The 26,331-nt window shown below is 58.0% G+C and overlaps 1 protein-coding gene across 2 annotated transcripts in view; it reads right to left on the bottom strand.

The window, feature by feature from the left end:
- Nucleotides 1–1,804: 1,804 nt before the first annotated feature.
- Nucleotides 1,805–26,331, bottom strand: part of SEPTIN12 (septin 12) — a 38,649-nt gene continuing 14,122 nt past the window's right edge. For both annotated transcript variants that reach the window (XM_077827813.1, XM_077827812.1), the window contains exons 2-10: nt 25,087–25,281; nt 10,078–10,206; nt 9,141–9,222; nt 8,476–8,613; nt 7,775–7,892; nt 7,014–7,109; nt 6,676–6,772; nt 3,888–3,939; nt 1,805–3,468 (exon numbers count right to left, since the gene is read on the bottom strand). In XM_077827813.1, coding sequence (XP_077683939.1) covers nt 3,324–3,468; nt 3,888–3,939; nt 6,676–6,772; nt 7,014–7,109; nt 7,775–7,892; nt 8,476–8,613; nt 9,141–9,222; nt 10,078–10,206; nt 25,087–25,252 — 1,023 coding nt within the window. In that variant the 5' untranslated portion in view covers nt 25,253–25,281 and the 3' untranslated portion in view covers nt 1,805–3,323. The remainder of the gene's footprint in view (nt 3,469–3,887; nt 3,940–6,675; nt 6,773–7,013; nt 7,110–7,774; nt 7,893–8,475; nt 8,614–9,140; nt 9,223–10,077; nt 10,207–25,086; nt 25,282–26,331) is intronic.

Here is a 26,331-nt window from a genome sequence, read left to right as displayed (position 1 = left end):
AGCCAGGTGGGGGCGCAGGCTGGGGCAGGGCCAGACTCCTTCTCTGCTGTTTGCGAATGATTAACAGGGCCTGCCAGCGGGACAGTGCAGTGATTGGAGAGAAGAGGCCGGTGCTACCCCCCGAGCTGGGAATGTGGAGGAATGCAGCTCTGTAAAGGGCCCCACCGCTCTGGATGAAGGGAATGGCAGGACTAGGCCTGGCTTGTCCCTGTCCCCGTATTACCTCCCGCTTGCTAGTGGATTCAGCCTCTGGGAAGAGGTAGCCCCATTTTCCAGATAGACAACCTAGGTCCAAGGAGGGGACGAAGCCCCTTGGTAAGGTCGCCAAGCCAGGGACCGTTGCTTGGTGCCAGACCCCTGGGGTTTCCTCTCCGCAGTGAGCAAACAAGCTTTGCAGGGGCAGACTTCGCACCGTCCGCGCATTAACTGACCTACCAGAATTGCGGGCCAACCCCACGTTGGGACCCAGCCTAGAGCAGGGATTCACCCGAGAATAGTGGTGCAGGGTCTTACGCCCTCCTTCCTGGGGATCTCCTCTAGCCTGGAGGCCTAGCCTGTTCCCCAGGGCAGGCAGTGCAGTGGCTGGGGCTGGAGAGCTCCTAGCATGCTCCTGGTAACCCTGTGCAGCCCTTGTACTCCGGGGGAGCGGCAGGGGCTGGGCTGGTGGGAGCTGGTGTTTTTATGCCCTGGCGACCAGTCTGCAGTATTTTATACTCTCTTTAGCAACCAGTGATGGGCAGTGAAATGGGCCTGCAGCAGGCTGGCAAAGGAGTGGTGGGACCATTTGGGGAGCTCCCAGCAGCACCATTCAGCCCCAGCTCCTGGCCAGCCCTAAATGGGCAGGGGGGTTGGGGTTGGAGGCAGGCTCTGCAGAGCCCCATGGGAGCGTATTAAGAGCTGCCAGGCAATGCAGGGAGCTGCCCTCCTTCCCACTCCTAGACAAACAGGTCCTGTGTGGAGCTCTGTATTGGTGGCTTGCACATATAGCTGGGGCCAGCCGTGCCAGCTGGACAGTACCCACCACAAGGCTCTTCTCTCAGCTGGGGACTCTAGGGCAATTATCCCAGACCCAATACTTTCTGCCAGCTGCCCTTACAGGTGCATTGGCCCCTGCTGGCAAGAGGTGGGGAGCAGAGCCTTGCAGCCCGAGGGGCCAGCCTGCAAGGGTTGGGTTCGGATTGGGTCTGCTCACTCCTCCTGCCCGGGGGGTCAGGGAGGCAGCAGCCATGTGTCCCGCTCCTGCCAGCTGCCACCAACTCACTGTGCCGATGCCATGCGGAGTGAGTGTGCTGAGGAGCCCACAGCACCCACAGTGCAGCGGGGGGTTGGGGCTGGCAGGAATGGGGCATGCAGCAGCCTGCTGTGTTGACCCCACGGGCACGGCAGCTGGAGACGGTTCATGGGTATGCGGTGTGGGGAGCCCCCTCAGGGCTGAGGCCCAAGGACAAGGGGGCAGGGACAGGGGCAGGGGTGAAAAGGACTCGACTCACTCTTGGGCTGGGTGGGGTCAGCTGTGCCCGAGCAGACCTCTAGGAAGGTGGGGCTAGGGAGCAGGGTGGGGGAATGGCCCAGGGGAGCTGGCTGGAGGGCCCTGTGGAGAAGGCGTCTGGCAGCGTGGGCCGCTCCAGGCTGGCCAGGGCATAGCCCCAGCTGACCACTGCTGATTCCTCTGACCCTGTGAGGGGTTGGCTGCAGCCTTCCCTGTCGGGCTCGAGGCACTTGGCCTGTCGGGGAGCTTAGTCTGGCTGATGCCCCAGGCAGAGCACAGCTGGGTCGGGATGGGGGGAGAGGGGACTCTCTGACTGGAAGGAGTCTCAAGAGCCCCACTGCTCATTCCCTCTCAGTGGCAACAGCTCAGGGCCCCCAGGCCTTTTTAGCCTCTAGCTCCCCTCTGGGAAAAGGCCAAGGGTCCCTGCGGGGAAGGGGGTCCAAACAGGGATGGGTTAGGCATAGACGCACAGGCGGCAGGAAGGGGACCCTGGCTGAAGCACTCTACATGGGGCCGGGGTGGGAACAACTCTGCATGGCTCCCTTCCCTGTGGGGGGATGAACAGGGGGGGACACCAGGCCAAGGTTGCAGGGGGATCTTTAATGTGTGACCAGAGCCTGCAGCGAGAGAACGAGCCCCAGCCCCAGCTTTTCAGAGGAGAGTAAATGGCCAAGCACCGCCCGCCCTGCGGGCTGGGGGGATTCCCCTGTGATACCCCTCGCTCCTCCTGCTGCCTGGAGCTCAGCCCCAGCCCTGGCCCTCCCACCAATACCTCTCCCCCTGGCTGGGACAGCCTGCATCCATCTCCCCACCCCCCCGGGCTTTTCCCAGCCCATGTGTGTTTTGAACACACAGTGCTGGTGACTCTGCCCAGTGGGCAGTCGGTTGGGCCTCCGTCCCTCTCTGCTATTCCCCAAACCTTAGCACTGCCCACCCCACCTTTTCCCTAACCCTGTGGGACAGCTACAGGCTCTAGCCCTCTGTAGGATGGGTCAGAACCCCGAGAGCGATTCCACGAGGCTGTCCCCTGAGGGCATAGGAGAGGCTGGCTGGCTGGGTACCTCCATCTCCCAGAGCTTTGCTCGCCCCCAGCAGGAAGGGCTGGCTCTGCCTCCCCAGCCCCAGAGCTCCCTCTACCCCACAGCAGGAAGGACTAGCTCTGCCCCTCTCACCCCAGGCCCCCTCTGCCCCACAGCATGCGGGGCAGTGTTCTACTCCAGTCCCCCCTCGTTGGGGGATGCAGGCTCAGGGACTCCCAAAGGAGCTGGAGGCTCAGGGCAGCAGCCGACATGGGGAAGATCAGGAGGGGAGGCTGTTCTCAGCAGCGCAGGCCTGAGGCTGCCCCAGTCCTGGGGACAACGGCATGAGGTGGGAAAGGCCCTGTGCCAACACACCTTCCTGTGGGTGCGTCGCGGGGGGTCAGGCCCACTGGCTCCAGACTGTGCCTCTTTGATAGGGCAGGGCTCCCTCCAGAACTGGGGCATGCTTGTCGGGGCAGAGGTGCACGGGGTGCGTGTGCCAGGAACCTACGAGCTCCATGCAAAGTCGCCAAGGGGGACGGGCGTGGGGGAAGCAGGAGGAACAGATGGGGAGCAGTGGGGCCCTTGAGGCCGCGCCTGGCACAGCCCCCCAGGAGTCGCTCCTTGCTTAAGGCTGTTGCATGGCTGGAAGGTGTTGGTGCATCGGCAGAGTCAGTGTCTGGCCCAGCATTAGGGCACTTGGGCAGGGCAGTGAGAACAGAGGAGCTCTGTCCACGGGGTGGGGATCTCAGCTCCTCCCCCCTTCAGCCAGTCTGTGGGCGCTGTCTGGGAGGAGGACGCCCTGCTCTCACTGCTCAGAGGTTGCTCTCCACCTCGTCCTTCCCCAGCAGCCTGTTGACGGGGCTCAGCGCCAGCTGGTTGCTCTCGTTGAGCCGCTGCACGCGGTAGCTCTCATAATGCACATTGTGGGTGATGTCCTTGAGATCCTGCAGGTGGGAACTGGGGTGGGTGGAAAGTGAGAGTTAGGGGGGTAAAGGGGCAGGAAGAACAGCTCCAGCCAGGCCCTAGGCCCTGCAGCCAGAGGCCCCCAAATAGGCTAAGCTTGTGCTTTAAAAGCCATCCCACTATGAGGGGCTCCAGCCCCCTCCCTCTCCCTCCAGTAGCACCACCCCCTCTGCCAGTCCCCCAAGGGCTGCCCTCACTGTCCCATGGCTTCCCCTCCAGGACCCCAGCCCAATCCTGCACTCCCTGCTGAGTGACCCAACCCCAACAGCTTTCCCTGGCAGTGGAGGGTGCTGAGCCCCGCACAGGGATGGGCTCCCAGCTGGGGCCAGGCCCTCCCCAACCCTACCCTGCGTGCCTGGGGCTGTACCCCTCTCCCTGTGCGTTAGGGGGGTGGGCCGAGCCGGGCATCTCACCGGATGAGCAGGTCTCGGAGCAGGGGGAATTCACAGTGCGCTGGGTTCTCCACTGAAAAACAAGACACAGACTAGCTGTAGACCCTACCACCCTGGTGGAGAACGGGAGTGACTCAGATGCCCAAGGAATGCATTCAAAGCCACCCTGGTCAGAGCAGCACCCCATGTCCTGCCACCATCCCATCCCCCGCCTTGTCTTTTAGCTGCATCTTGTCCACTCTGTCCCTTACTGGGAGACTAGATCCTGCCCTGCTGGGGAACTGCAAGGAGGCAGGTGGTCACTAGGGGGCAGCAGGCTCCTATGTATGTGCACTGGGTAAATGGCAAGGGGTGGGGGAGGGTGGGAAGGCAGGGGCGACATCCAGGCAGCTGCAATCTCAACAGAACAGCGGCATCCCTGTGTTCAAAAGAGCAGCCCAACTCCAGGGTGCTACGTCTAGGCAGCAGCCAAAGCATGGTGCTCCACGAGGCCTGCCCGGATGGACGGGGCACAGCAACGGGACCCCAACAAGCACTGCAGGGGGACCCAGGAACAGCCCCGGTTTGCACGTCTCTGTTGGGGATCTAGTCATGTCTGAGGGTTGCACGTGTGTTCATACGTGGAGGCGTGTGTCTGTGGGGCTGCTCCTGGGGGTAGCTATGTGTCCAGTGGTGTTCAGAGACTTTGCATGTGCAGTGAGAGTCTGGGTATGTGAGTGACAGGGAGCACTCACGGTGCGTGCACGTACAGGGGTTGTGAACACGGGGGGAGGTGGGGGAGCCCTGCGATAATACAAATAAATACACAGTAGCACACGTATGATGGCTACACATGGGTATACAGGCTTGGACTACCCGCTGACAAACACCTGTCGGGGAGGGTCTAGGTTTACTTGGTCCTGCCTCAGCGCAGGGGGCTGGACTAATCGGCCGCTCAAGGTCCCTTCCAGCCCATGTCTTTCATATTACGTGTGTCCCCCGGCGCAGTTCCACACACACAGCGCGTGCTTAGGGGCTCATGTGTGTCAGCCTGGCTTTGCATGGGTGTGGGAGCGCCAGGCCAGCTCCCCCCTGCAGCCGTGCCAGTCCCCTCCACGCACGGCGAGACGCTGGCGAGCTCTCCCTCTGGCACGGAGCAGCAGCTGGGAGCCTTCAGCCAGCGTTCTGACGGGTTACCTGGCAGCGCCGTGGCCGCACGGTTCCAGCTGCCTTTGATAAATGAAGAGGCCCTTGGTAACGCGCTCCAGAGAAGCTCTTCCCAGGCCCCAGCTGACCCCCAGCACCAGCCAGGCGCAGGTGCAAGGGCCCACAAGGGGAAAGGGCTTGAGGCTACAGCAACTGCTTGGGATGAGGGGGGAGGACGGGTGGTCCCGTTGCTCAGACTGCAGGAGCGCAGGCATGGCAGAGCACCACAGCGTCCCTGCCTGCGGATGAGGCCCATGGAGCCCAGCACACCCTACACACACGGTGCTGGAGGGTGGCGGAAAGCTCAGGGCCGTCTGGCAGATATAACGGGCCACGTTCCCGCTGGCGTCATTGTGACCAGCTCAGAAGGCTGCCCCCAGGGTGACCCGAGGACAGCGTATGTCCTGTCTGTGCTGGCTGCGAGGGATGGGCTTGGTGCTGCACACGCTTCACCCCAGCTCTGCCAACAGGCTCTCAGCAGAGACTGCGGATCCCTGGCGCCAGGGAGCAGCACAGCTCCAGAGTGGAGTGGGCAGGGCCCAGACAGGCTCCAGCTGCCCCAGCTCCCCACTGGGCCCCTCTGCACCCCATGGGTCTCTTGGGGCGGAGCTCCCCGCTGCACTGGCTGCATCAGTGCTCAGGAGGATACCTGCTTGCTGCACTTCCCTGGGTGCGGGCAGAGGCCCTGCGTGTCAGGTTTATTGCAGCCCAGGTGTGATGCTGGGAGGGGCGCTTGCTGCAGGTGCCAGGTATCACAGCAGCCTGGCAGATCGCTGGGAGCGAGAGGTGAAGGCAGTGGTGCGATCACAGCTGCATCCCACAGATGCTGGGCAGCGTTACAGGAGCGGAAGGGGGCTCAGCACAGGAGAGTTCCTAGAGCAAGCGCGGCGTGTCGGAGCTCTGGGGAGGGTCCCAGCCGCTTGGCAGTCTGCCCACTGCCCCAACACTCACGCACACAGGCCCCAGGACGGGGGCTGAAGGGCCTGACTAGGGATGTACGGGCAGGATGGGCCAGTCCGAAACTTTGCCCCACTCTAAGAAGTTTGGGCCCCTTTCCTTAACCCTCATCCACTCCTTCCGCCCCAATGCCAGCCCAGGGGTCAGGGCAGGACCAGAAACCCTCAATACCAAGAGCCAGGCTTGTTGCTGCTGAGTGCCCTCTACCTGAGCCCTTGCTCACTGCTGGGTCACAGCCTACTCTCAGGGCCAAAGGAAACCTTCTGGCCTGGAGGAGGAGCTGGCCTGGAAAGGCGGCCCATTCAGTGGGCCTGGGAAGGAGCTGGGAGGACAGCTGGAGCTGGCTTTGGACGCAAGGGCACCATTGGGCACAGGGCTCCAGAAGCCTGCCGAAAACAGCAGGGGCTGGGAGTGCAGATGCAAGAGGAGCGATATGCCGGAGAACCCAACTTCACCAGGGTGTAACCAGGCCCCTGGCTGGGTCGCATCTGCGAGGGACAGTGGATCTACCAGCCCAAGGCTCAGGAGCCCTCCAAACCCTCCGTCCACAGACCAGCCACGACAGGGGGACAGAGCCAGTGTTAGCGGGGGTCCACTGGGAGCTGGGGGACCGGATCCATCTCAGTGCTAGGAGCTGTGCCCCACCCACGTTCGAGGGAGCCGTTACCTTCAATGATCCCCCACTTGGTCTTGCGGCCCAGGACCCTCTTCCCGTTCACCTGATGCTCCTTGTCCGCTCCAACCACTGCGAAGGGGATTTTGTCCTGGACAGGAAGAGGGGGCAGAGTCACTGTAGAACTGGGACAGGCCCACCTCTCCGATCCGTGGGCCCTGGCACTGCAACTCAGGGGCAGGTTCCCTCCTCAGCGCTGCTGTCACTGCCCAGCACAGCTGCCCGTCCGCCTGTCCCAGCCAGAGAGGGACACAGAGTACCCCACCACAGCCAATCACCGCCCAGCTCAGCTCTTCGCCCCCCCCACCCCCACGCAGCCTCCCAGCACTCACACGAATTTTATTATTCAATATCCTGTCGTCTGGGTTGTCATCAAAATCCTCCTGGGGATAGACGCTGATGCCGTGGGCCTTCAAGTCCTTCTGGATCTGCAGGAGACAGCGCCTGTGAAATTGCTCTGTGCTAGCAATGGAGTTGGCTACCATTCATCCTAATGCCCTCATGAGAGCATATAATCTCTCCTACCACTGAAATGTGGCCACCTCTGGGGTGGAGTGGGAACTTGTTAAACAGCACGCAGCAACACTACCTATGTGCTTAGAACCCTGTATCCAGTTGACTCGCATGGGGGGGATTTCAGGTGGGCAGGGTGTCATTGCAGGAGCTGATATTTGGCTGGGACACTCAGGTTAACCCCTTTACTCGGGTGTCAGATGCCGTGACCATGAGCTGCGGCCTCCTCCTGCTTTCCTCTCTGTCCCTGATGTGCCTCTGCTCAGATGGGGGGAGAAGAGACACACAGACGCCTCTGTCTTACCGCAAGAGACCCGTGGGCTTTTGGGTTGCCCTGGCCCTATTGGAGACCACCCAGCTGTTTGAGGCAATCTTACCCAGGCCGGCCCTCGGTGCTGTGGTCCTGGCCAGTCCCTTTAACGTCGCTCAGCCCCCAACCCACCCTGAGAGGCACCTCAAGCCATGCTGCCTATGCCCAGCCTTGCCCCAAGGGCTCTGGGGTTCCCGTGCACAGCTGTGCTGGCCTGCCCTCCTCCCAGGTGAGGTAAAAGCTCCACCTCTCCCTTACAAGGCCCCTCACCCTTTGCTTGAACTCGGCCCGTTCCTCCAGGGTCAGGGTATCCGCCTTGGCGATCACTGGCACCATGTTGACGATCTTACTCAGCCGCCTCATGAACTCCAGATCCAAGGGACGCAGCCTGGGAGGGAAAGCCCTGGCTGTTCAGCGTGGCCAGAGGGGGGCGCTGGCGCAACAAGATTGGAGACGCTCCATGCTCAGGCTGCTTTCCCCGCCTCCCCCCAGACATGGGCCCCACCCTGGCGGACTGGGGCAGAGACGGCCAGCCACTGTCCTCAGATCAGTGGCACCACCAGGTATCCAGAGCAGAGAGGCCAATGGGAATGGAGAGCCAAGGCCTCCAGTGACTGACAGCAGCAGCAGCGAGGTGAGTTCAACCACACAGGCCTAGCAGTGGGGCTGACCCAGAGGGCCCCGCTGAGATGGGCAGCAGGAGGCCAGCCAGGACATGGACTCTCCTTTGCTAGGAACTGGCCAAAGACAGAGTCACACGTTGCACACCGGCCCACAGCCAGCTGAGCTGGTTATTGCCCCGGCCGGAGGCAAGCCGGCTTCCTCATCCTACTAGCAGCTCCATGAGCCAGCCAATCCCTTGCAAAGGGCTCAGGCTGCCCCCCTAGGGAGAGGTAAGCCCAGCAGGGCATTTGGTTAGCCAGGCAAGGCACTGGGCACTCAGGAGCAGGCAGAGACTGATCACGGCTCACCAGTGGCCAGTAGGTGGCACGAAGTACACACAGCTGTGGACCCTGGTGTCTGGGATCTTCTGTTTGCGGCTGATGAGGATCTCCTCTCTCAGGTACTTCTCGTACTGCTCGTTGATGTACTTGATGATGGGGTCCCAGCTGGGCAATGGGAAAGGAGGCAAGAGATTGATCACCCGCAACCCCTAGGCACTGTGTGCACTGCACACACAGGAACTGTCCCACCCACCACTGAAAGGCAGCCACCTCTGGGGCAGAGAGCAGCACCGGCACACAGCAGAAGGTGCTCAGATCTGACAGTGTGGCACAAAGCCTTTGGCGAGGTGGGGCTGGAGGAAGGGGGTGGTGTTTTAACCAAATCCCTAACTCTTACAGAAGTGTCCCAAGAACTTTGGTGTCCCTGCAGAGCAGAGTAGAGCTGGATTTTAGGGTCTCCTCTGAAACCCCCCATAGTAACTGCCTGGAGCTCAATGGATCTAGTTCACACAGCTCAAAGGCAGAGTCCACAGTGCCAGCGTATGACCCTTTGGTGCCAGGGTGTCATGTTATTACCAACCAGCTGCTCAGACTAAGCCTTTCCTGGTGCCCCTCCTTCTATGGCCCACCCCTGGCCAGCAATGCTGGGCTCCCTCCCGCCCTTGGGGTCCCCAGAACCGGGTGGAACCTACCAGTTTTCATTGTTGATCTGGTCGCCGAACCCCGGTGTGTCTGTCACAGTCAGCTTCATCTTCACGCCCTTCTCTTCGATAACTAGCGGGGGCAGAGGGTGCAAGGTCACGGGGTGGCTCTAGGAGTCCCCTGACCCCCCACTGGGTATCCCTTGCACAGAGCCCCTCCCCAGCTCCCGCTGGCTTCCCACTGCTCTCTGGGCACACTCCGCTCGGGCATTTCCCCGGACACATGCAGCAAAGCCATCCAGGCCTGGAACTAGCAGCTGTGGGGGCTGGAGAGGGACCTTGGTGACTGTCTAGCACCTGGGCACAGTGTGGCGAATCCCATCCACTAGGCTTGACCAGGCCAGGGGGCAGCAGCAACGGCCCTGGGGGCACCCTGGCAGGCCGGGCTGGGAGGACGGGGACTGTGGGGCCAGATCCTGCCCCAGTGAAGTCAATGGGAGCTCTGCCGTGGCCAGGGAAGTGCCCCCATGCCTGCTGAGCTCTCACTCCCCTGCCTGGAGCAGAGAGGCAGGAGCCAGGGGCAGGCAGGCCTTCCCCTGGGGGGGTCGCTCTCAGGACAGGGAGCGGCCAAGCCAGAGACTCGCAAAGGAGCCTATGTTTCCCAGGGCAGCAAGCGCTTCTGAAATTGTCGGGAAGAGACTAGCGAGCGCCAGCCGGCTGGGGATGGCAGGGTGGGCTGGGGCCCATGGGGCAAGGGTGAGGCCTTGCTGGGCCCAAAGACTCCACTCTGCCACTCATGGGGGGAAGGGTCCAAGGCTATGCCAGAACTGCCAGAGGGATGGGGGAGGGGGTCAGGGTGGGGCATCTGGCAGGAGGGGGGGCTGCATGAGAGACAGATGTCATGGGGGCTCCCAGAGGAAAAGACATGGTGGGAGAGGAAGGGGTCCTTCCCGCGGCTCCTGGAGGGCTGAGGAGCAGGGGACCTTACCGTGGGTGACGGACTGCAGCTGCACTGTCTTTGGGACGTGCTCCTCATAGCCGGGGCCTGTAGGTTTCCGACTCACCTTCGACTTGAAGAGGGTGTTCACCATTGTCGACTTCCCCAGACCGCTCTGCCCTGCATGGGGAGAGAGAGAGAGGGCCGTGTGAGCTGCGCTCCCACCATGCCCAGAGGCAGCAGATGGGCATGTGGGATCCAGGACACACTCCCCTGTCTCGCCAAACTGGCCACTCCTTCTTCCCCACCCCATCTCTCTGCTGAGCTCCTGGACAGGGCCGGCAGAGCATTGCTGAGCCGCAGAGGAAGCAATGGACAGCAGGCAGGGGAGATGGCGGGGCCTCTGGTCCCCAGACATGGGGGTGCAGGATCGGCAGGGCACAAGCTTGGTTCACTCACGAATGGGAGGACACCACAACCAGCCTGCCCCCATCCCCTCCCCAGGTCCCGGTTCGGAAAGCACGGGCCACTGCTCACTTCCCCTCCTCTCTTCCCCTGCTTGGCTTTCTGCTGCAGTCCTTCAGCCATTAGCTTAGCAGAACCCCTGATAGTCCCATACACCCCAAGATGCCCTGGTGTCTAAGCTAGCCTAGCTCCCACCTCCCTCGACAGCCCCACATGCCCCCAGGCATCCAAAAATCTGGATACCCCACATGTCCCAGCACTCCCACCTGGGCATGGGACTAGGGATTTTACTGCTGTCTTCTTAGACTCCCCATGTGTTAGCAAATGCAGATGGCAGGTGTGCCACTCCCCCTTCCACCATCACTGCGGTCTAGGATCTCTTCCCTGCTGGAGACTCTCATGGGGTGACTGGTGACCCCCGCTGGGCCCTTATGTCACCTCAGGCGGGAAACCTAACCCGGGGAGATGGCTAGCGGACAGTCCCTGCTGCACTGGGAGGCTAGGCTGGCACAGCCCCAGTGCCCGGATCCTGCCACTCTCGGAGTCACGGGTGGTTTAAAGAACATTCTTCCCCGGAGCCTCAGTAACACAGAGCAGGAGGGAGCAGGCCTGGGGATTCTGCACTGGAGGGAGGAGCTGGCAGCCAGACCCCTGGGAATGAGAAGTGAAAGTGACCAGCGTACAGAAGGGGAGTCATTGCAAGAGTCCGTCTAGCCCCGAACACTGTATCCACCTCCCACTCTTCTGCTTCTGTGGTTGGGGTCCTGAGAATGGCAGGAGCTGGTGTTCCCAGTGCCCTGGCTGGCCACCCACCCACCTGCCCTCTCGACTCTTGGGCCCTCTGTATGTTCCTCCCAGGGCTTAGGACAGCCCAGCAGGTGTCCAGTCCCCATCCTAGACCTCCCCATTGCCTCCCCATGCAGGACCCTTCGAGCAGCCCTGCACTCCCCTCTTTCCCGGGCTACAGCTTTCCCCAGAGGCTCCAGGTCTCATCTTTGTGACCCTTCCAGGGTGTGGGCCAAGGAGGGGGCTGGAGTCAGTCATGTGTCCAGAGAAGGAGGCGGTGCTGGGGCAGCTGTTGGATTGCAGGTGCAGGGGGAATTAGCCTGAAGGGACTGAAGCCCACATGAGCGGTGGGGCTGCTTCTTCCAGGGCTGCTTGTTCACCATAAACAAACGCTAGTGGCACAGGAAATCAGCGTGCCAGCACCAGTTCTCTCTTAGCCCCCGGCACCACCCGAACCCGCGGCCAACCCGGCCGGGCCCCTGTCCCAGCTGGCTCAGCCCTTACGCAGGGGAAACACTGCCGCCAGAGGGCATGGTGGGGAACACTGCGCTGCCATCACATCTCACCCCCAGGATGCAACTGCAGGGGTTCCTCCCCCGCCCCCCCCCCAGCTGTGTGCAGATGGGAGGGGGATTCCAACACTGATGTGCTTTGCTAGGGGCACTTGACACAAGGAGGAGAGCAGGGATGAGCCTGCACATGGGTGGGGTTTGTACAGACAGGGGAGGGCTGTGCACGAGTTGGGACTGGCACACACGGGGGCAGGCATGCACACAAGGTGGGATTTGTATGCATGGGACATGTATGCACATACAGGGGAGGCTTTGCACAGGATGGGGTTTGCACGCATGGGCCAGCAGATGGTATTCGCCCATGGTGGAGTTTGCACACAGGAAGGGGTGGGGCTGTGTACAGGTGGGGTCTGCAGATGGAGGAGGGGGTGGGTGTGCATGCAGGGTGGGCATTTGCACAAGGAGGAAGGGGTGGGTTTCGTATACAGTGGGGTCTGCAGATGGAGAGGGCATGGGTATGCATGCAGGGCAGGCATTTATTTGCACAGGGAGGAAGGGGTGGGGGTGTGTACAGGGTGGCAGGTGGAGGAGTGGGAGGGTGTGCACACAGAGCGGGCGTTTGCACGGGGAGGAAGGGGCGAGAGGGTGTACAGGGTGGGGTCTGCAGATGGAGCAGAGGGTGGCTGTACATGCAGGACACGTGTTTGCACACGGAGGAAGGGGGTGTGTGTGTACAGGGTGGCAGATGGAGGAGGGGCGGGTGTGCACGCAGGGCGGGCGTTTGCACAGGGAGGAAGGGGCGAGAGGGTGTACAGGTGGGGTCTGCAGATGGAGGAGTGGGTGGGTGTGCACACAGAGCGGACGTTTGCACGGGGAGGAAGGGGTGGGAGGGTGTACAGGTGGGGTCTGCAGATGGAGGAGGGGCGGGTGTGCACACAAGGCGGGCATTTGCACAGGGAGGAAGGGGCGGGAGGGTGTACAGGTGGGGTCTGCAGATGGAGGAGAGGGTAGGTGTGCACGCAAGGCGGGCGTTTGCACACGGAGGAAGGGGCGGGAGGGTGTACAGGTGGGGTCTGCAGATGGAGGAGTGGGTGGGTGTGCACACAGAGCGGACGTTTGCATGGGGAGGAAGGGGTGGGAGGGTGTACAGGTGGGGTCTGCAGATGGAGGAGGGGCGGGTGTGCACACAAGGCGGGCGTTTGCACAGGGAGGAAGGGGCGGGAGGGTGTACACGTGGGGTCTGCAGATGGAGGAAGGGCGGGTGTGCACACAAGGCGGGCGTTTGCACACGGAGGAAGGGGCGGGAGGGTGTACAGGTGGGGTCTGCAGATGGAGGAGAGGGTGGGTGTGCACGCAGGGCGGGTGTTTGCACAGGGAGGAAGGGGCAGAAGGGTGTACACGTGGGGTCTGCAGATGGAGGAGAGGGTGGGTGTGCACGCAGGGCGGGTGTTTGCACAGGGAGGAAGGGGCAGAAGGGTGTACACGTGGGGTCTGCAGATGGAGGAGAGGGTGGGTGTGCACGCAGGGCGGGCGTTTGCACAGGGACGAAGGGGCGGGGGTGTGTACAGGGTGGCAGATGGAGGAGGGGTGGGTGTGCACTCAGGGCGGGCGTTTGCACAGGGAGGAATGGGGGAGGGTGTACAGGTGGGGTCTGCAGATGGAGGAGAGGATGGGTTTGCACGCAGGGCGGGTGTTTGCACTCAGCTGAGTGGGCAGATTTAAAGCTGCTCTCAGACAGCACAATGCGGGTGGGAGGCCGAACGGCGCTCAGAGAGCTGTGATGTGATGGGCCCCCCAGGCCCGGACACACATGCTACACAGTGGTAGCTAACTAGAGCACCCGCCTCTCTGACTGGTCTCCATTTCGAGCTCTGGAGGGGTGTGGGACGCCAGCCCTTAAAATGCAGGCCCTGCAGGGCTATTGCGCGCTGGCCCAGGACTTGACACAGCCCGACTGACCAGGATCACTTCCACCCCTGCTTTGTCAAAGGAAACCAGGGCACAGGGGACGAGTCGCAGACTCCCAGGCCAGATGGGCCCATCGTGATTGCCCAGGCCAAGCTCCTGTCTCCCCCAGGCCCATAATAAGCCCCTGGCTCCCTGACACTCCCAGGCCCCTGCCAGGACAGCAGGAACGTTGCCTTTCTAGATTTTCCTGCCTTTCTAGACCTTCCTGGCATGAGACGGCTTTGCCCTGCCCAGCTCCCTTCAGCGAGGAAAGCAGCCTCACACCTGCTGAACGCAACCCCCAGCCTGCTGCACGGAGCTGGGGAGCGCAGAAGTTCCTCAGCATGATTTACCTTCCCTTGTCAAGACACACTGGCTCCAGCTGAGACAGCCCTGCCGGCAAGGAAGCTGCTAATGGATCCGGATGGTGGTGTCTGAGACAAGGGCTCTGCGTGGAGTGAACAAGCTTCCTCCACATGCCTCTGCCAAAGCCCCTCAAGCCTGATCTGCAGCCCCACCTGCTAGCCCAGCCCTGCGACTCCCCCAGCTTGGCCAATGCACCTCCATCTTGTCCAGCAGCCCCCTGCCATCCCAGCTCTGCGATTCTCCCAGCTCGGCCAAGGAACAGAGACCTGCAACTCCCCCCACTAGTCCAGTCTTGAGTCACTCTGTCCTGTACAAAAAGAAAAGGAGAACTTGTGGCACCTTAGAGACTAACAAATTTATTTGAGCATAAGCTTTCGTGAGCTACAGCTCACTTCATTGGATGCATTCAGTGAAAAATACAGTGGGGAGATTTATATACATAGAGAACATGAAACAATGGGTGTTACCATACACACTGTAACAAAAGCGATCACTTAAGATGAGCTATTACCAGCAGGAGAGTGTGGGGTACGGGGGAACTCCTTTTGTAGTGATAATCAAGGTGAGCCATTTCCAGCAGTTGACAAGAACATCTGAGGAACAGCGGGGTGGTGGGGGGGAATAAACAAGGGGAAATAGTTTTACTTTGTGTAATGACCCATCCACTCCCAGTCTCTATTCAAGCCTAAGTTAATTGTATCCAGTTTGCAAATTAATTCCAATTCAGGAGTCTCTCGTTGGAGTCTGTTTTTGAAGTTTTTTTGTTGAAGAATTGCAACTTTTAGGTCTGTAATCGAGTGACCAGAGAGATTGAAGTGTTCTCCGACTGGTTTTTGAATGTTATAATTCTTGACGTCTGATTTGTGTCCATTTATTCTTTTACGTAGAGACTGTCCAGTTTGACCAATGTACATGGCAGAGGGGCATTGCTAGCACATGATGGCATATATCACATTGGTAGATGTGCAGGTGAACGAGCCAACTGTGTCCACATATCTATTCAGGGGACACCATCATAGGGCCTAATCACATCAGCCACACTATCAGAGGCTCGTTCACTTGCAAACTGGACAGTCTCTACGTAAAAGAATAAATGGACACAAATCAGACATCAAGAATTATAACATTCAAAAACCAGTTGGAGAATACTTCAATCTCTTTGGTCACTCGATTACAGACCTAAAAGTTGCAATTCTTCAACAAAAAAACTTCCAAAACGGACTCCAACGAGAGACTGATGAATTGGAATTAATTTGCAAACTGGATAAAATTAACTTAGGCTTGAATAGAGACTGGGAGTGGATGGGTCATTACACAAAGTAAAACTATTTCCCCTTTTTTATTCCCCCACCACCACCCCGCTGTTCCTCAGATGTTCTTGTCAACTGCTGGAAATGGCCCACCTTGATTATCACTACAAAAGGTGCCCCCCCTGCCAGCTCTCCTGCTGGTAATAGCTCACCTTAAGTGATCACTTTCGTTACAGTGTGTATGGTAACACCCACTGTTTCATGTTCTCTATGTATATAAATCTCCCCACTGTATTTTCCACTGAATGCATCCAATGAAGTGAGCTGTAGCTCACGAAAGCTTATGCTCAAATAAATTTGTTAGTCTCTAAGGTGCCACAAGTACTCCTTTTCTTTTTGTGAATACAGACTAACACGGTTGCTACTCTGAAATCTGTCCTGTACAGAGTGCGCTGCTGATTGGTCTCCAAGCCAGGGTCAGGCTGGTACCATATCAAGTTGACCAGGGCTTGACTAGATTAGTTGACAGCTAGTAGCCAAAAGACAAAGCCTAGTAGCCGGCGTGAAACAGTGGCACCCTCCCCTCTGCCCAAACCACACCCATCCCATGCTGAGCTGTGCTGATAGTGGGCTGCAGATAGCTGAAGTGGTAATCCTTCCTCCCCATGCCGGTAACACACCTAGTGTCCGTACACACGTGCTCTCCCAAGGTGCTGGTCAGGCACAGCACGGGCTCGGTTAGATGTGCTTCAAACCAGGCTAAATCCCAGGCCTTCAGCAGTGCCGAGGACCCCCGGAGCGCGGGCAGGAAGCACTGGTGCAATAGCCCCCATGGCGCAAATACTCCTCAGGTCACCACGGACGGGGCCAGCTTAGTCGACTATTGTGCTGCACAAGGGGCAAGGTTGGCAGCTGCCACTGACTGTTCTACGTAGCCCCGGGGAGCCCAGGTGGGGGCTGTTTCGCCAAAGTGTGTTCTGAGGCGCTTGGCCTCTTCTCCCACAGCTCCCCATGCTCCCCCACCCCCCACGAAGCTCTGCCAAATCACCTGCGAGCCATCCCTTCGGGGGGCTGGGCTGGGAGCTCTGGGACAGTACCTAGAGAGAGGGCAACTGCAACGGAGCAGTGCAGCACAAATGCAGGGCAAAGCTCCCTGGAGAGCTCGGGCAGCCCTGGGGACACTTACGCCAGGGCCAGCCATCATTCAGTTTGCAGCAGCTCCTGTTGCTAATGCAGATGCACTCTGGTCCCTCTGCTGCTACCTAACCCAGGCCTGCAGGGAGTTTAGCTATTTCACCCTGAGGATCAGACCTCCAGGCCCTCCCCTCTCCTGCCTAAGCTATTGCATTAGCCTGCCTCCATCCCAAGCAGGCTCAAGCTAGCATTACGTGGACTTGTGAGTCTCCTGCCAGCAAGCGCTGCTTCTGAGAGCAAAGGAAACGCTCTCCTCGAGAGGAACTGGAGGGGAAGGCAGTATTAACACTCCTGATGGGGTCTGGGCTGGACCCTAGGCATGCCACACACTCCACTGGGATAAAGCTACTGCAGCACAATGCAAGGGGAAAGGTCCACAGGTTCGGTTTGCTCCTATCTGCCACACAGTGCCCCCTATGGGCCATCAGCAAGTAAATCATGTGGGATGCACAACCAGGCTTGGCCAACATTGCAGGAGCAGCCTTAACACAGGGGAGTTCTGGAGATTTGAGGGTCCTGATTTGCACTGACATGGAGTTTTTTTTGCAAAGACACCATCTCTGGCCATGCAGCTGGCCAGTCCCCTGAACTGGCCGTGCCTGGTCTGTGGTGCTCACAGCAGCAGTTCAGATTGGGAACACTGTGGGAACACTTCATTTCCATGTGAATAACTCAAAGCCAGTTGAGCCATGCAGGGAAATGGCGAGATCTTGAAGACGGATATACAGTGCTGGGTCATCTACCTAGGCAAGGAACTCAGACTCCGTGAGGACATTGAACTCCCCACCCAGCCACAAAAGTGGGGCAGTTTTGGAGGAGGGTGAAATAGCCGCCCCATTTTGTAAGGTGCTACATGGCTGGGTTCGACAGCGATCCAAGGTCTCTCAGCACTAAAGTGGCTCCATCGCCGAGTGCAAACAGGGCAAGTTTGCAATGAAACCCCCGTGTCCACGCTGGTATTCTGAGGCACTCCTGGCTCGAGAATGCTTTGAGCTCCGCTTCCCAGCCCCAGATCTGTGCTAGGAGGAGATCACCTTCCTCCGGGCAGGTCACCTCTTGACCTCTGCCCGCAGTGAGGTCGTGGCAGCACCACTTGGGGGGGGGGGGTCGGTGCCGCTCGAGGGTGGGGATCAAAGCTCACAAAGCTGGGGGCGGGGGCCAGTTTTACATTACCACAAGCCACGGGGAATTTCAGCCTCCAGCTCTGAGAGCGAGATGGGTGTCCCCTTCCCTCTGCAGGAGGCAGTGCACTGGTCAGCCCGATGCAGGATTCCCAGATCCAGAACAAAGCAGCCTTTCTTTTCCCACCCCCAGCTTCCTCTCAGTGGGCGGCTGGCCTCTCCACTCGCTCCCTCTGGGGGTCGCCAGCAGGCGCGGCCCCTGCAGACGAGCAGCGGACGGCGGCACCGAAGACTGAAGCGTGTGGCCATACCGCGCCCGGGTGCAATGCCACTGGCAAAGGCAGCGCCTGCCCACCAAAGAGGGCCCCGCTAGCAATGTGCCTATCACTGGCACCCGAGTCACTAATGCCTACTCCACGGCTGAAAGAGCATGTGCTCATCTGTCAAGGCTCCTCAGCTCCCTGCCTGAGCTAGCCAGGCATGGGCCGAGGTGCCACGCTAAACCCGGCTCTGGGAGAAAGCGAATGCAGACGGGTGTCACGTGAGGGAGGGGCGAGAGGAATAACCCCGCCTAAGTCCAGCCTCGGAGGCATTACAGCCCTGCAGCAAGCACCAGGGACAGTCAATGGGCGTTATTGGGAGTTATTCCCCAGCAGTCTGACTGCGCCCGGGCCCCTCCCAGCAGCGTGGCAGACAAGCAGCAGCACCGGTCGCCCTGCTGCTGCGGCGGGGCCTGCAGTGAAATTGCTTTGGTGCGCGCTGGCAGCACCAGAGCACACGGGCCTCAGCTTCCCCCGCTGTGCTGAGCCTCCCAGCAATGAAAGGGCAGCAGCAGCAGAGCTGGGCAGGGAGAAGGCTAGTGTGGCCCTGACATGGGGAGGGCGGATTGGCAGGCAGGAGGGGCAGCTGCGATATAGGGCTCTCCCTTGGCTTCTGTGGAGAGAGGGAGCCAGAGACGGGAGAGGGATGGCAGAGCCCTTCCAGGTGGAGAGGCAAGCCACTGAGAGGGGCAGGGCCTGGAGCCTGCTCCCCACACAGCTGTTGATTTTATGCCAGAACAGCCACTGGTGTGCATGCAGTGAGAAGAGGAGCCTTATACCTGTAGAGCTTATTCCCTCCCTGGTGGGGAACAGCCACACTGGTGTAAGCACCTTTATCCAATAACTGCACCCACACAGGCAGGTGACACCACTTGAACGAAACCAGTGTAGCCACAGAGCCCAAGGCCAGAAGGGGCCACCAGATCACCTTGCTTCACCTCCTGGCTACCACAGGCCACCACCAACCTCCAGCACCCACCCGCAAAACCCAACTACTGGAATCAGGCCAAGGCACTCTGACCCTCGGGAGGCTAAACGACGGTGTGTCACAGGCAGAGAACAAGAGGGACTGAGGCGCAGTGCCTGAGGCCCCTGAGGCAATGGCAGGGAATTGATTGAGTGAGCTAGACCCAGATACTCCTGGCAAGTAACCTGTCTCCTGTCTTTTGCAGGGGAAGGCAAAAATCCCCCAAGGTCACTGCCAATCTGACTGCCAAACTCACCACACCACCTGTAGCCATCTCTGATGTTTCAGAGGAAGGAGTTAGAAACAACCAACAAAAAACAGATACAATGAGGAGGAGAGAGTGGAACAGCCCCTTGGGAGCATCCCAGAAAGCTTGGGGCTGACAGGAGGCCCCCAGTCAGATGCAAAGAGGCAGAGAGGGAACCCACCCATGCTCTCCGGCTCTGGGCATCATCAAAAGTGTTTTAATTAAAGAGTCCCGCACTCTGCAGTGCCCAGGAACTTGGAGGGCTGGAAGCTGGCCAGCTGCAGTTCACTTGAAAATGCCCCTTCCTTTGAGAGGGGGAGGCAGCAGTCACAGGCAACTGAGCAAGGAGAAGCAGGCATGGAGTCAGCCTTGCTATGCAGTAGCTCTATGGTCATGGGACAGCCATGGGGCCTGGTGATAGAGATCTTCCCCCTCGCCCCCCGGCCGCCTGCTAGTTCAGCACATGCTCTCTCGTGGTAGGGTTTATCTGGCAGGAGGGGGTTTCCTCTCCCTGTCCCAGGCAGCTCCAATCTCCCTCCCTCTCCCTTTTAAATCAAAATGTCAAATTTGTCCATATGAAAAATTCCCTGGGCTGATGAGAAGCAGATGTGCAGAGCCCCGGCACACAGCTGGAAGTCCTTAGCTTGAATGTTCCCATTTGCCATTGGCTAGCTTGGCCTGGCCTCCTGGGTCCCTCTACATGCCCTGCTGGGCCCTGATGCTGCTGCCTTCCTGGGCAAGCCAGGGCATGCTAGCAGATGCACACTGGCTCGCCATTCAGCTGCGGGCCACAGAGCCCTTGTGGTTAGAGGCGGGGGTGGCTCTCTCGCTGGGAGAGAGGGCAGATTGCTCCCTCTTCTGGCACCTCCAATAGCCCTGGGGCCCCTCAGACCGGGGGCGGGGAGCTAAGAGCGGGGGCTGTTTGATGTGGGGGAGAGTGCAAACCTGCCTCTCTTCTGGCAAGGAGCCCCACCCCCTTTCCATTCACTGCTCCGATTTCACTCTCCAGCCACTTCGGGATCTGCCCTCTGCATCTGCTTCCGCCCTCCCCTCCCCGCTGAGGGGAACATGGCCCAGGCCTGCAGAGGGGGGTCTGTGGGATGCATGGGATTCGATGCCGAGATGGGCTCGGTGGGCCCCCTTCCCCTCCCCCTCCAGAGTATCAGATGAAGCCCAGCAATATTATCCCCTCCAGTGACTGGGATGCAGAGATCCTATGGCAGCAGGTCTCTCTCTCACTCTTCCGGCCCAGCCCGGCAGCCTCTCCTCTGCCCGGCCGAGGTCACCGCGTAAGGGCCCAGCTCTTTTGCTAAAAAGTAAATTGCCTGTTAAATTCTCCTGAAGCTATCACGGTCTCCTTCACCTGCCTCTTGGCTCCTCCAGTGCGTGGAGGAATCCTTAGTGATTTATCTGACTCCCTTGGGTTTGGTTCTCTTTGCTTTTCTTATCATTGCTTAGCTCTTTTAAAACCATTATCCCGTAATCTTCCCCGTCCTCCTCTCTAGCTGATAGTTTATGCTCCACAGAGCCATCTTTCTTCCCCTGGATTACTTTCTGACATCTCCATGTTGGCTTGTTTCTCTTGATCTGGGAGTATTTATTGCTGGACAGAGCACATACCCAAGGCTTTAGAAAAAGCTCCATAAAGATTTGGTGAGGTACAGTGCCAAGCTGGGGCCAAAGAGAAAAGATTCTAAGTATGTTGTGGGAATGGAAATGAAGCACTGCAAAGGGTTGGCAGCAAAGTGGGCAAAGCAAGACTCCAGATCCAAATGCCTCAGAGCTTTGGGGAAGTTTGGATCTGGAGGCTGGAGCTCGTCCAAAACTGTGCCATTGGAGGAAAACAATCAGTGAAATATGGTGCAGAGATGAAAGAACCAAGAGGACTGATGGTAAATTTAAAGTTAGATGAATTTGACTAACTGTAGCCCACCAATAGAGGTTGTTTTAAATTAAAAGAACAGATTTTCAAAACTCTAACTCCAAAGAAAGTAGATATTTCAGGCCAGCTAAGCAGATGATTTAAGCTAATGTGGCTTCACTAAAGTCAACGGAGCTCTGCTGATTTACACCGGCTGGGGATCTGGTCCTGTTAATTTAAGGGCCACTTAGGTCAACGTTTAGGTTTTGTAAACACAAGGTGATATAAAACTGAACTGCTTCGTGGTTGTTGCATTTTCATTAAACGCTAGGGGTGGATTTAAACATGCCTTATAGAGATACTGCAGCATCCCGTTGCATTCCCCACTGCCTGAGAGTGAAAGGGATTCGTTCAATTGCCAGAGGTGAGTAGAATGCAAGAAGGAAACTACATGAAGAATAAATAGGGGTTTGTCAATTGCTGCCCTTAGAATCATCTAAGGTGTTAATAGTAACAGAGTGAAGAGGTTTAGTTTTTAAAGTATGGTCATGTTAATGTTCTTTCCCCTTTAAATACAGATTTCACAAGCTGTCAAACAACTGTTCTATGTGCCGAACTCTAGAAGCTTAAAGCAGTTCCATACCACGAACTGACAGAATGTATCTGAACACAATTCTCTGGCCTCATCTCCGTCCTCCCTATTCTGCTGCTTTAGCTAGTTGGATTTTACCCTGCATTTCCCCACATTCATCCAAAACCAGCTCTGCTGAATCCTAATGATCAGGCCCTTGACTGGTCTCACTCGGGTGCTGAGTACACACATCTGTGGATTACGGTCACTGCCTCTGCCTCCTCCCAGGTCTCAAAAATCAATAGCCATGGCCCTGTGTTGCCAACACACATGATTTTATCACAAGTCTCATTTTTCTTAAAGCTCCAGCTCCTGGAGCCATGGGATCACATGGGAATCCCAGCTGTCATTAAACACTAAGTTCCTAGACCTCAGAGCGGCAGAGAGAAGCTTGCAAAAGTGACCCCTAAAGACTCAAAAGCCAGACGGCAAATACCCTCCCTAAATGTATTATTTTGAAATCTCATGATTTTCGAGGCCTGACTTGTGATTTTGGCACGTAGGGCTGACCTGTTTCTACTCTGCCTCTCCCTGTTATAGGTCATGCAGAGAAAAGCCAGAGTGTCCCTATCCCAAGTCCTCAAATCTAGCGCCAAGCACAACAGAGCCAATCTGGGCCCTCGGAGTGCTAGCACAATACAGATATTATTAATAGTCTATCGTCTGGGCCCGACATTACCACAGCCATGTGCCGGATGCTCTCGCTGATGGTAGGGGAAGGAAGGATGCTCAGCGCCTGGCAGGAGGAAGCCTTTTAGTCCTTCCACCTAAAGTCAGAGTCAACCTTCGGCCAGCTGAGGGGCAAACTGACACCTTGCAGGGAGCGTGAGGGCTGCGCCTCATTCCCATGACAGCATGTTGCAGTCACCTCATCTTTACTCCAGAGGCGTGGCCTGCCCAGACTCCCGATTAGCATACAGTGCGTCTAGGTGGGTTGAGGAAGCAATGCCCGCTCAGACCAGTTCTCTCTATAGACCTCAGCTTTGGATTAAAGACAAGCAGTGTTGGCTGCAGTTAGCCTGTAGCTGGACTTTCTACAGCCATCCTTGATGCAGTGTCCCAGGGCCCATCCTGGGATCTGACTCTCCCATTCCTTGCTCTGTTCATAGCCCTTCCTTCTCATTTCCAGCCTCACTATCTCTCTAGCCAGATGGTCACACTCCCCCGGTTATTAGCATCCATTGCAGAGCTGTAACACTCCCTCCGCCCCACTCAGAGAGAGCTGTTCTGGCTCCCAGCCTGCTCATCCAGATGCCTCCTTGGAAAGTGCAGCCCGCTGACCTTGGTTTAAGCCCATGATATGTGAATGCTTCTGGCTTCCCCTCTGGCCCCTGGCAGTCTCTCTCCGAGTATGCAGGCACCACAGGAATTCCATACAAGTGCCCTTCTCTCCCGGAGAAGAAATCCGCATGGAATTTCGTAGCTTTGAGAACTCTTTGAACTGTTTTTTGGGTTCCCAGTGGTAGCTCAGGTTCCCGGCCCTTCTCCCCCACCCCGCTGTGCGCACACACTTTTGTTATCTAACCAATCCCAGCCCTTCCCCCGGCTGATTCTTTCTTGACATGTTTTTGCCAGCTGCAGAGCACACCCAGGGTTCTCTTCATAGAGGGCAAGATCCTCAGCTGGAGTAAAGCGACAGTGACTCACTGTCTCCACTGAAATCAATGGAGCTACAGTAAGTTAAGTCAAAGCTAGGCTGAAATCATTGTAGTGCAGAAGCTCTGGGCCAGAAGCTCCCAAAAGCTATTAATTTGTACTGCACTCAGACCCAAAGGTCCCAGGCCAGATCAGGGCCTTCTGGGCTAGGTATTGCACAACCCCCCAGAGTTCATAATCCAGGAAATGGGACAGATCCAATCAAACCACCCCTCTGCCATCTTCCCCACACTGTGTATTTGCTTTCACTCTGCCCACTCTCGCTTCCCTTTTTCATGGCCTGTCATAGGCAGAGAGCAAACCCTGAAATACCAGAGCCAGCCAGGCCAAGCCGTCGGTGCTCGCGCTGGGTTTGAATTTAGGCAGCAGGATTTCAGCTACGTCTTTCATTCTGACACCACCACATTACTGGCCCTAAGTTCATTGGCCTCCCTGCACACTGCGCCATTGCCAGAGGGCTGGGCAGTTCCCCGGACCGGTCTGAACAGGCCTCGCCGTGCATGCAAAACGGCGGGTCTCCCTGGAGCTCCACGTGCACATTCGTGACTATCCGAGCTGGGACAGTAACTCGGCAATCCCAGCTTGTTTCCTCTCGGTTCTCTGTCTGCGAGCCGGGCTTTAAGGAAGCAGGGGGCAGGCTGAGTGAAAGCGAGCATTTCACATTGGGGTTTTCCTCTCGAGATAGATATCTTCCCATGGGCACCTTACCCAAGCCCTCCCTCTCTCCCCTCCCCCACTCCTGCCCAGCACCCCCACCCCACCTCAGTATTAAGGAAACAAGTTGCAAATACAACTTGCTGTCCTGGGAAGGCTGCTGCAACCTGGTTACCACGACCCCAGGGCCGTGTCTAGGTTCCTCTCCCCTCCCAGCCCCCTGAGCTCCAATTTCTCTGCATCTCTGAAGAAACTGATCATTCCTCTCCTACGCCTTTGCTCCCCTTCCAATATTGATGCAAGCTGAAATAAGACCACATGAACATGGCTCAGCTGACAATGAGACAACAGCTGAGCAGGGCCTGGCACAGTGCTGGGTGTTTTTATCAGCCTAGTGAGTCCAGAAAAGGCTCTGGGAACCCTGAAGTCCTGGACTGGGGTAGGAACTAGTAGGAAGCGTCCCTGCTAGGTGGAAAGGGACAGAGGATGTCATGCTGTGATGGATGCAGAGAGAGAGGGTAACTAGCACACAACATCCCAGCAGCTGAAAGAGGGAGAGAGCAGAGAGGAGACCCTCGAGAGAATGACCCCCACAGACAGCGGGCGCGAGGGACATACACATCTCCCAGCAGAGAGAGAAGAATGCATGCCCCACCACACGCAAAGCTGCAGCCTTCACTCCAGGAGGAAGCACCTGAGCTGGGACAGGGCCCTTTATTTACCAAGAAGGTGTTAACACCACATCCCAGGCATCCTCTCTGCCCTTTGCCAGCTTTGCAGGATCATCAGAACTGCTGCCCTAAGCTGGGGGCTGCATGGCACCATGTGACACAGGCCAGGAATGCCTGTCAGCTGCCTGTGCCTCCCTCCCTCCGCCAGGCGCCTGCTGTGACCAAGGTGAGAACAGAGCCATGGTTCATGTTCACAGAGCACAGCAATGGTGTTAGATCCTGGCCAGGTGACAGGACCAGCTGGGACTCCAGCAGTGCGGGTTTCCCCACCACAGCGCCCCCATCAGCATCCCTCTGCAAAGCCCAGGGAGAGGGGGAGCAGTCCACCATGGGAGTTAAACCCAGCGCTCACCTACAACCATGAGGTTGAATTCGAAGCCTGTTTTCATGGTCTTGATCCTCATCTGATCCAGCACCGCCTCGATGCCCACGTAGCCAAAGAGCTCCAGCCCCACGTTGGCCGGGTTAGCATTGCGGGGTGTCTCCTCGGGCACTGGCTGGACGGGCTGCCCCTCCATGCTGATACACCCTGGCTCCAGGCTACTCCCTGGTAAGGGAAGGAGATTCCTGAGTTAGATACTTGGCGGCTTCACCAAGTGATACAAACAAAAACACACAAATGCGTTGAGGTTAGGAATAATCTAAAAATCATTAGAGCCAACCTCTGTGCCCAAAAATAAATTTGTTAATAAGGATTCTAGAGCACTGCTTCTCACCTAGGGGCACACGTATCCCTGGGGTTAGGCAGGTCTTCCGGGGGACTCAACTCATCTAGATCAGTGTTTCTCAACCTGGGGGAGGGTCATAGGATGGGTTTAGGGGGTTGCAAGTGCAGGGCTGGCATTAGGGGGTGGCATGCAGGGCAATTGCCCTGGGCCCCACACGATGAGGGGCCCCGCAAAGCTAAGTTACATGCTTTAGCCCTGGGCTCGGGCTTCAGGGGTACAGTAGTCTGGAAAGGTTGAGAACCACTGTTCTAGAGCATGCTCAGCTGCAAATATATTTCAGTTCCCTAAATAAAGAAAGCCATCAGGCTTCCAGACTGTATGGGGAGCTCAAAGTCACAGCCATTCTCCTGGCCTGGGTTGTGAAATTCACCCTGGTCTAGCACCACTGGAGAAGAGAATTCCATGGGCACCTCTCTTGATGAGCTCATGACCTGGACCACCCTGCAGCTTTGCAGCTAGTTTCCCAGTCTGTCCTCCAGGAGCTGTACAGCTGGCCCCCATCTACCATGCTTCCAAGAGCAAAGGAGAGGATGGCAGAGCAGGGGGCTGTGCTGCACCATCTGGGATTCTAGAGGACAGCAAAGAGGCCTCTGAAGAGAAGGCCAAAACTGCAGAAGGCTTCCAGGAGATACCCACCCTGAAGGGAGCACAGGTCTGACTGCAGCCTGTGTGTTTGCTCTGTCAGTCTCTCGCCTGCTCGGAATCCACCTGAGCTCAGCCCCAGCCAGAGAAACAGGAAGGGCAGCAGTGTCTGGCAGGATCCTCCCCATTCCACACACCGTGCCCTGCCACTGGCACACTAGAACCAACAGGGCATCACAAAGCGCCCTGTAAGTGCAGAGGCTCAGAGACTGCCCCGGGTCAGGCCT

Source organism: Eretmochelys imbricata, chromosome 10, assembly GCF_965152235.1.
Source record: "Eretmochelys imbricata isolate rEreImb1 chromosome 10, rEreImb1.hap1, whole genome shotgun sequence".
Lineage (NCBI taxonomy): Eukaryota > Metazoa > Chordata > Testudines > Cheloniidae > Eretmochelys > Eretmochelys imbricata.
The sequence above is the reverse complement of the archived record's forward strand: the minus strand, read 5'-3'. Positions and strand labels throughout refer to the sequence as shown.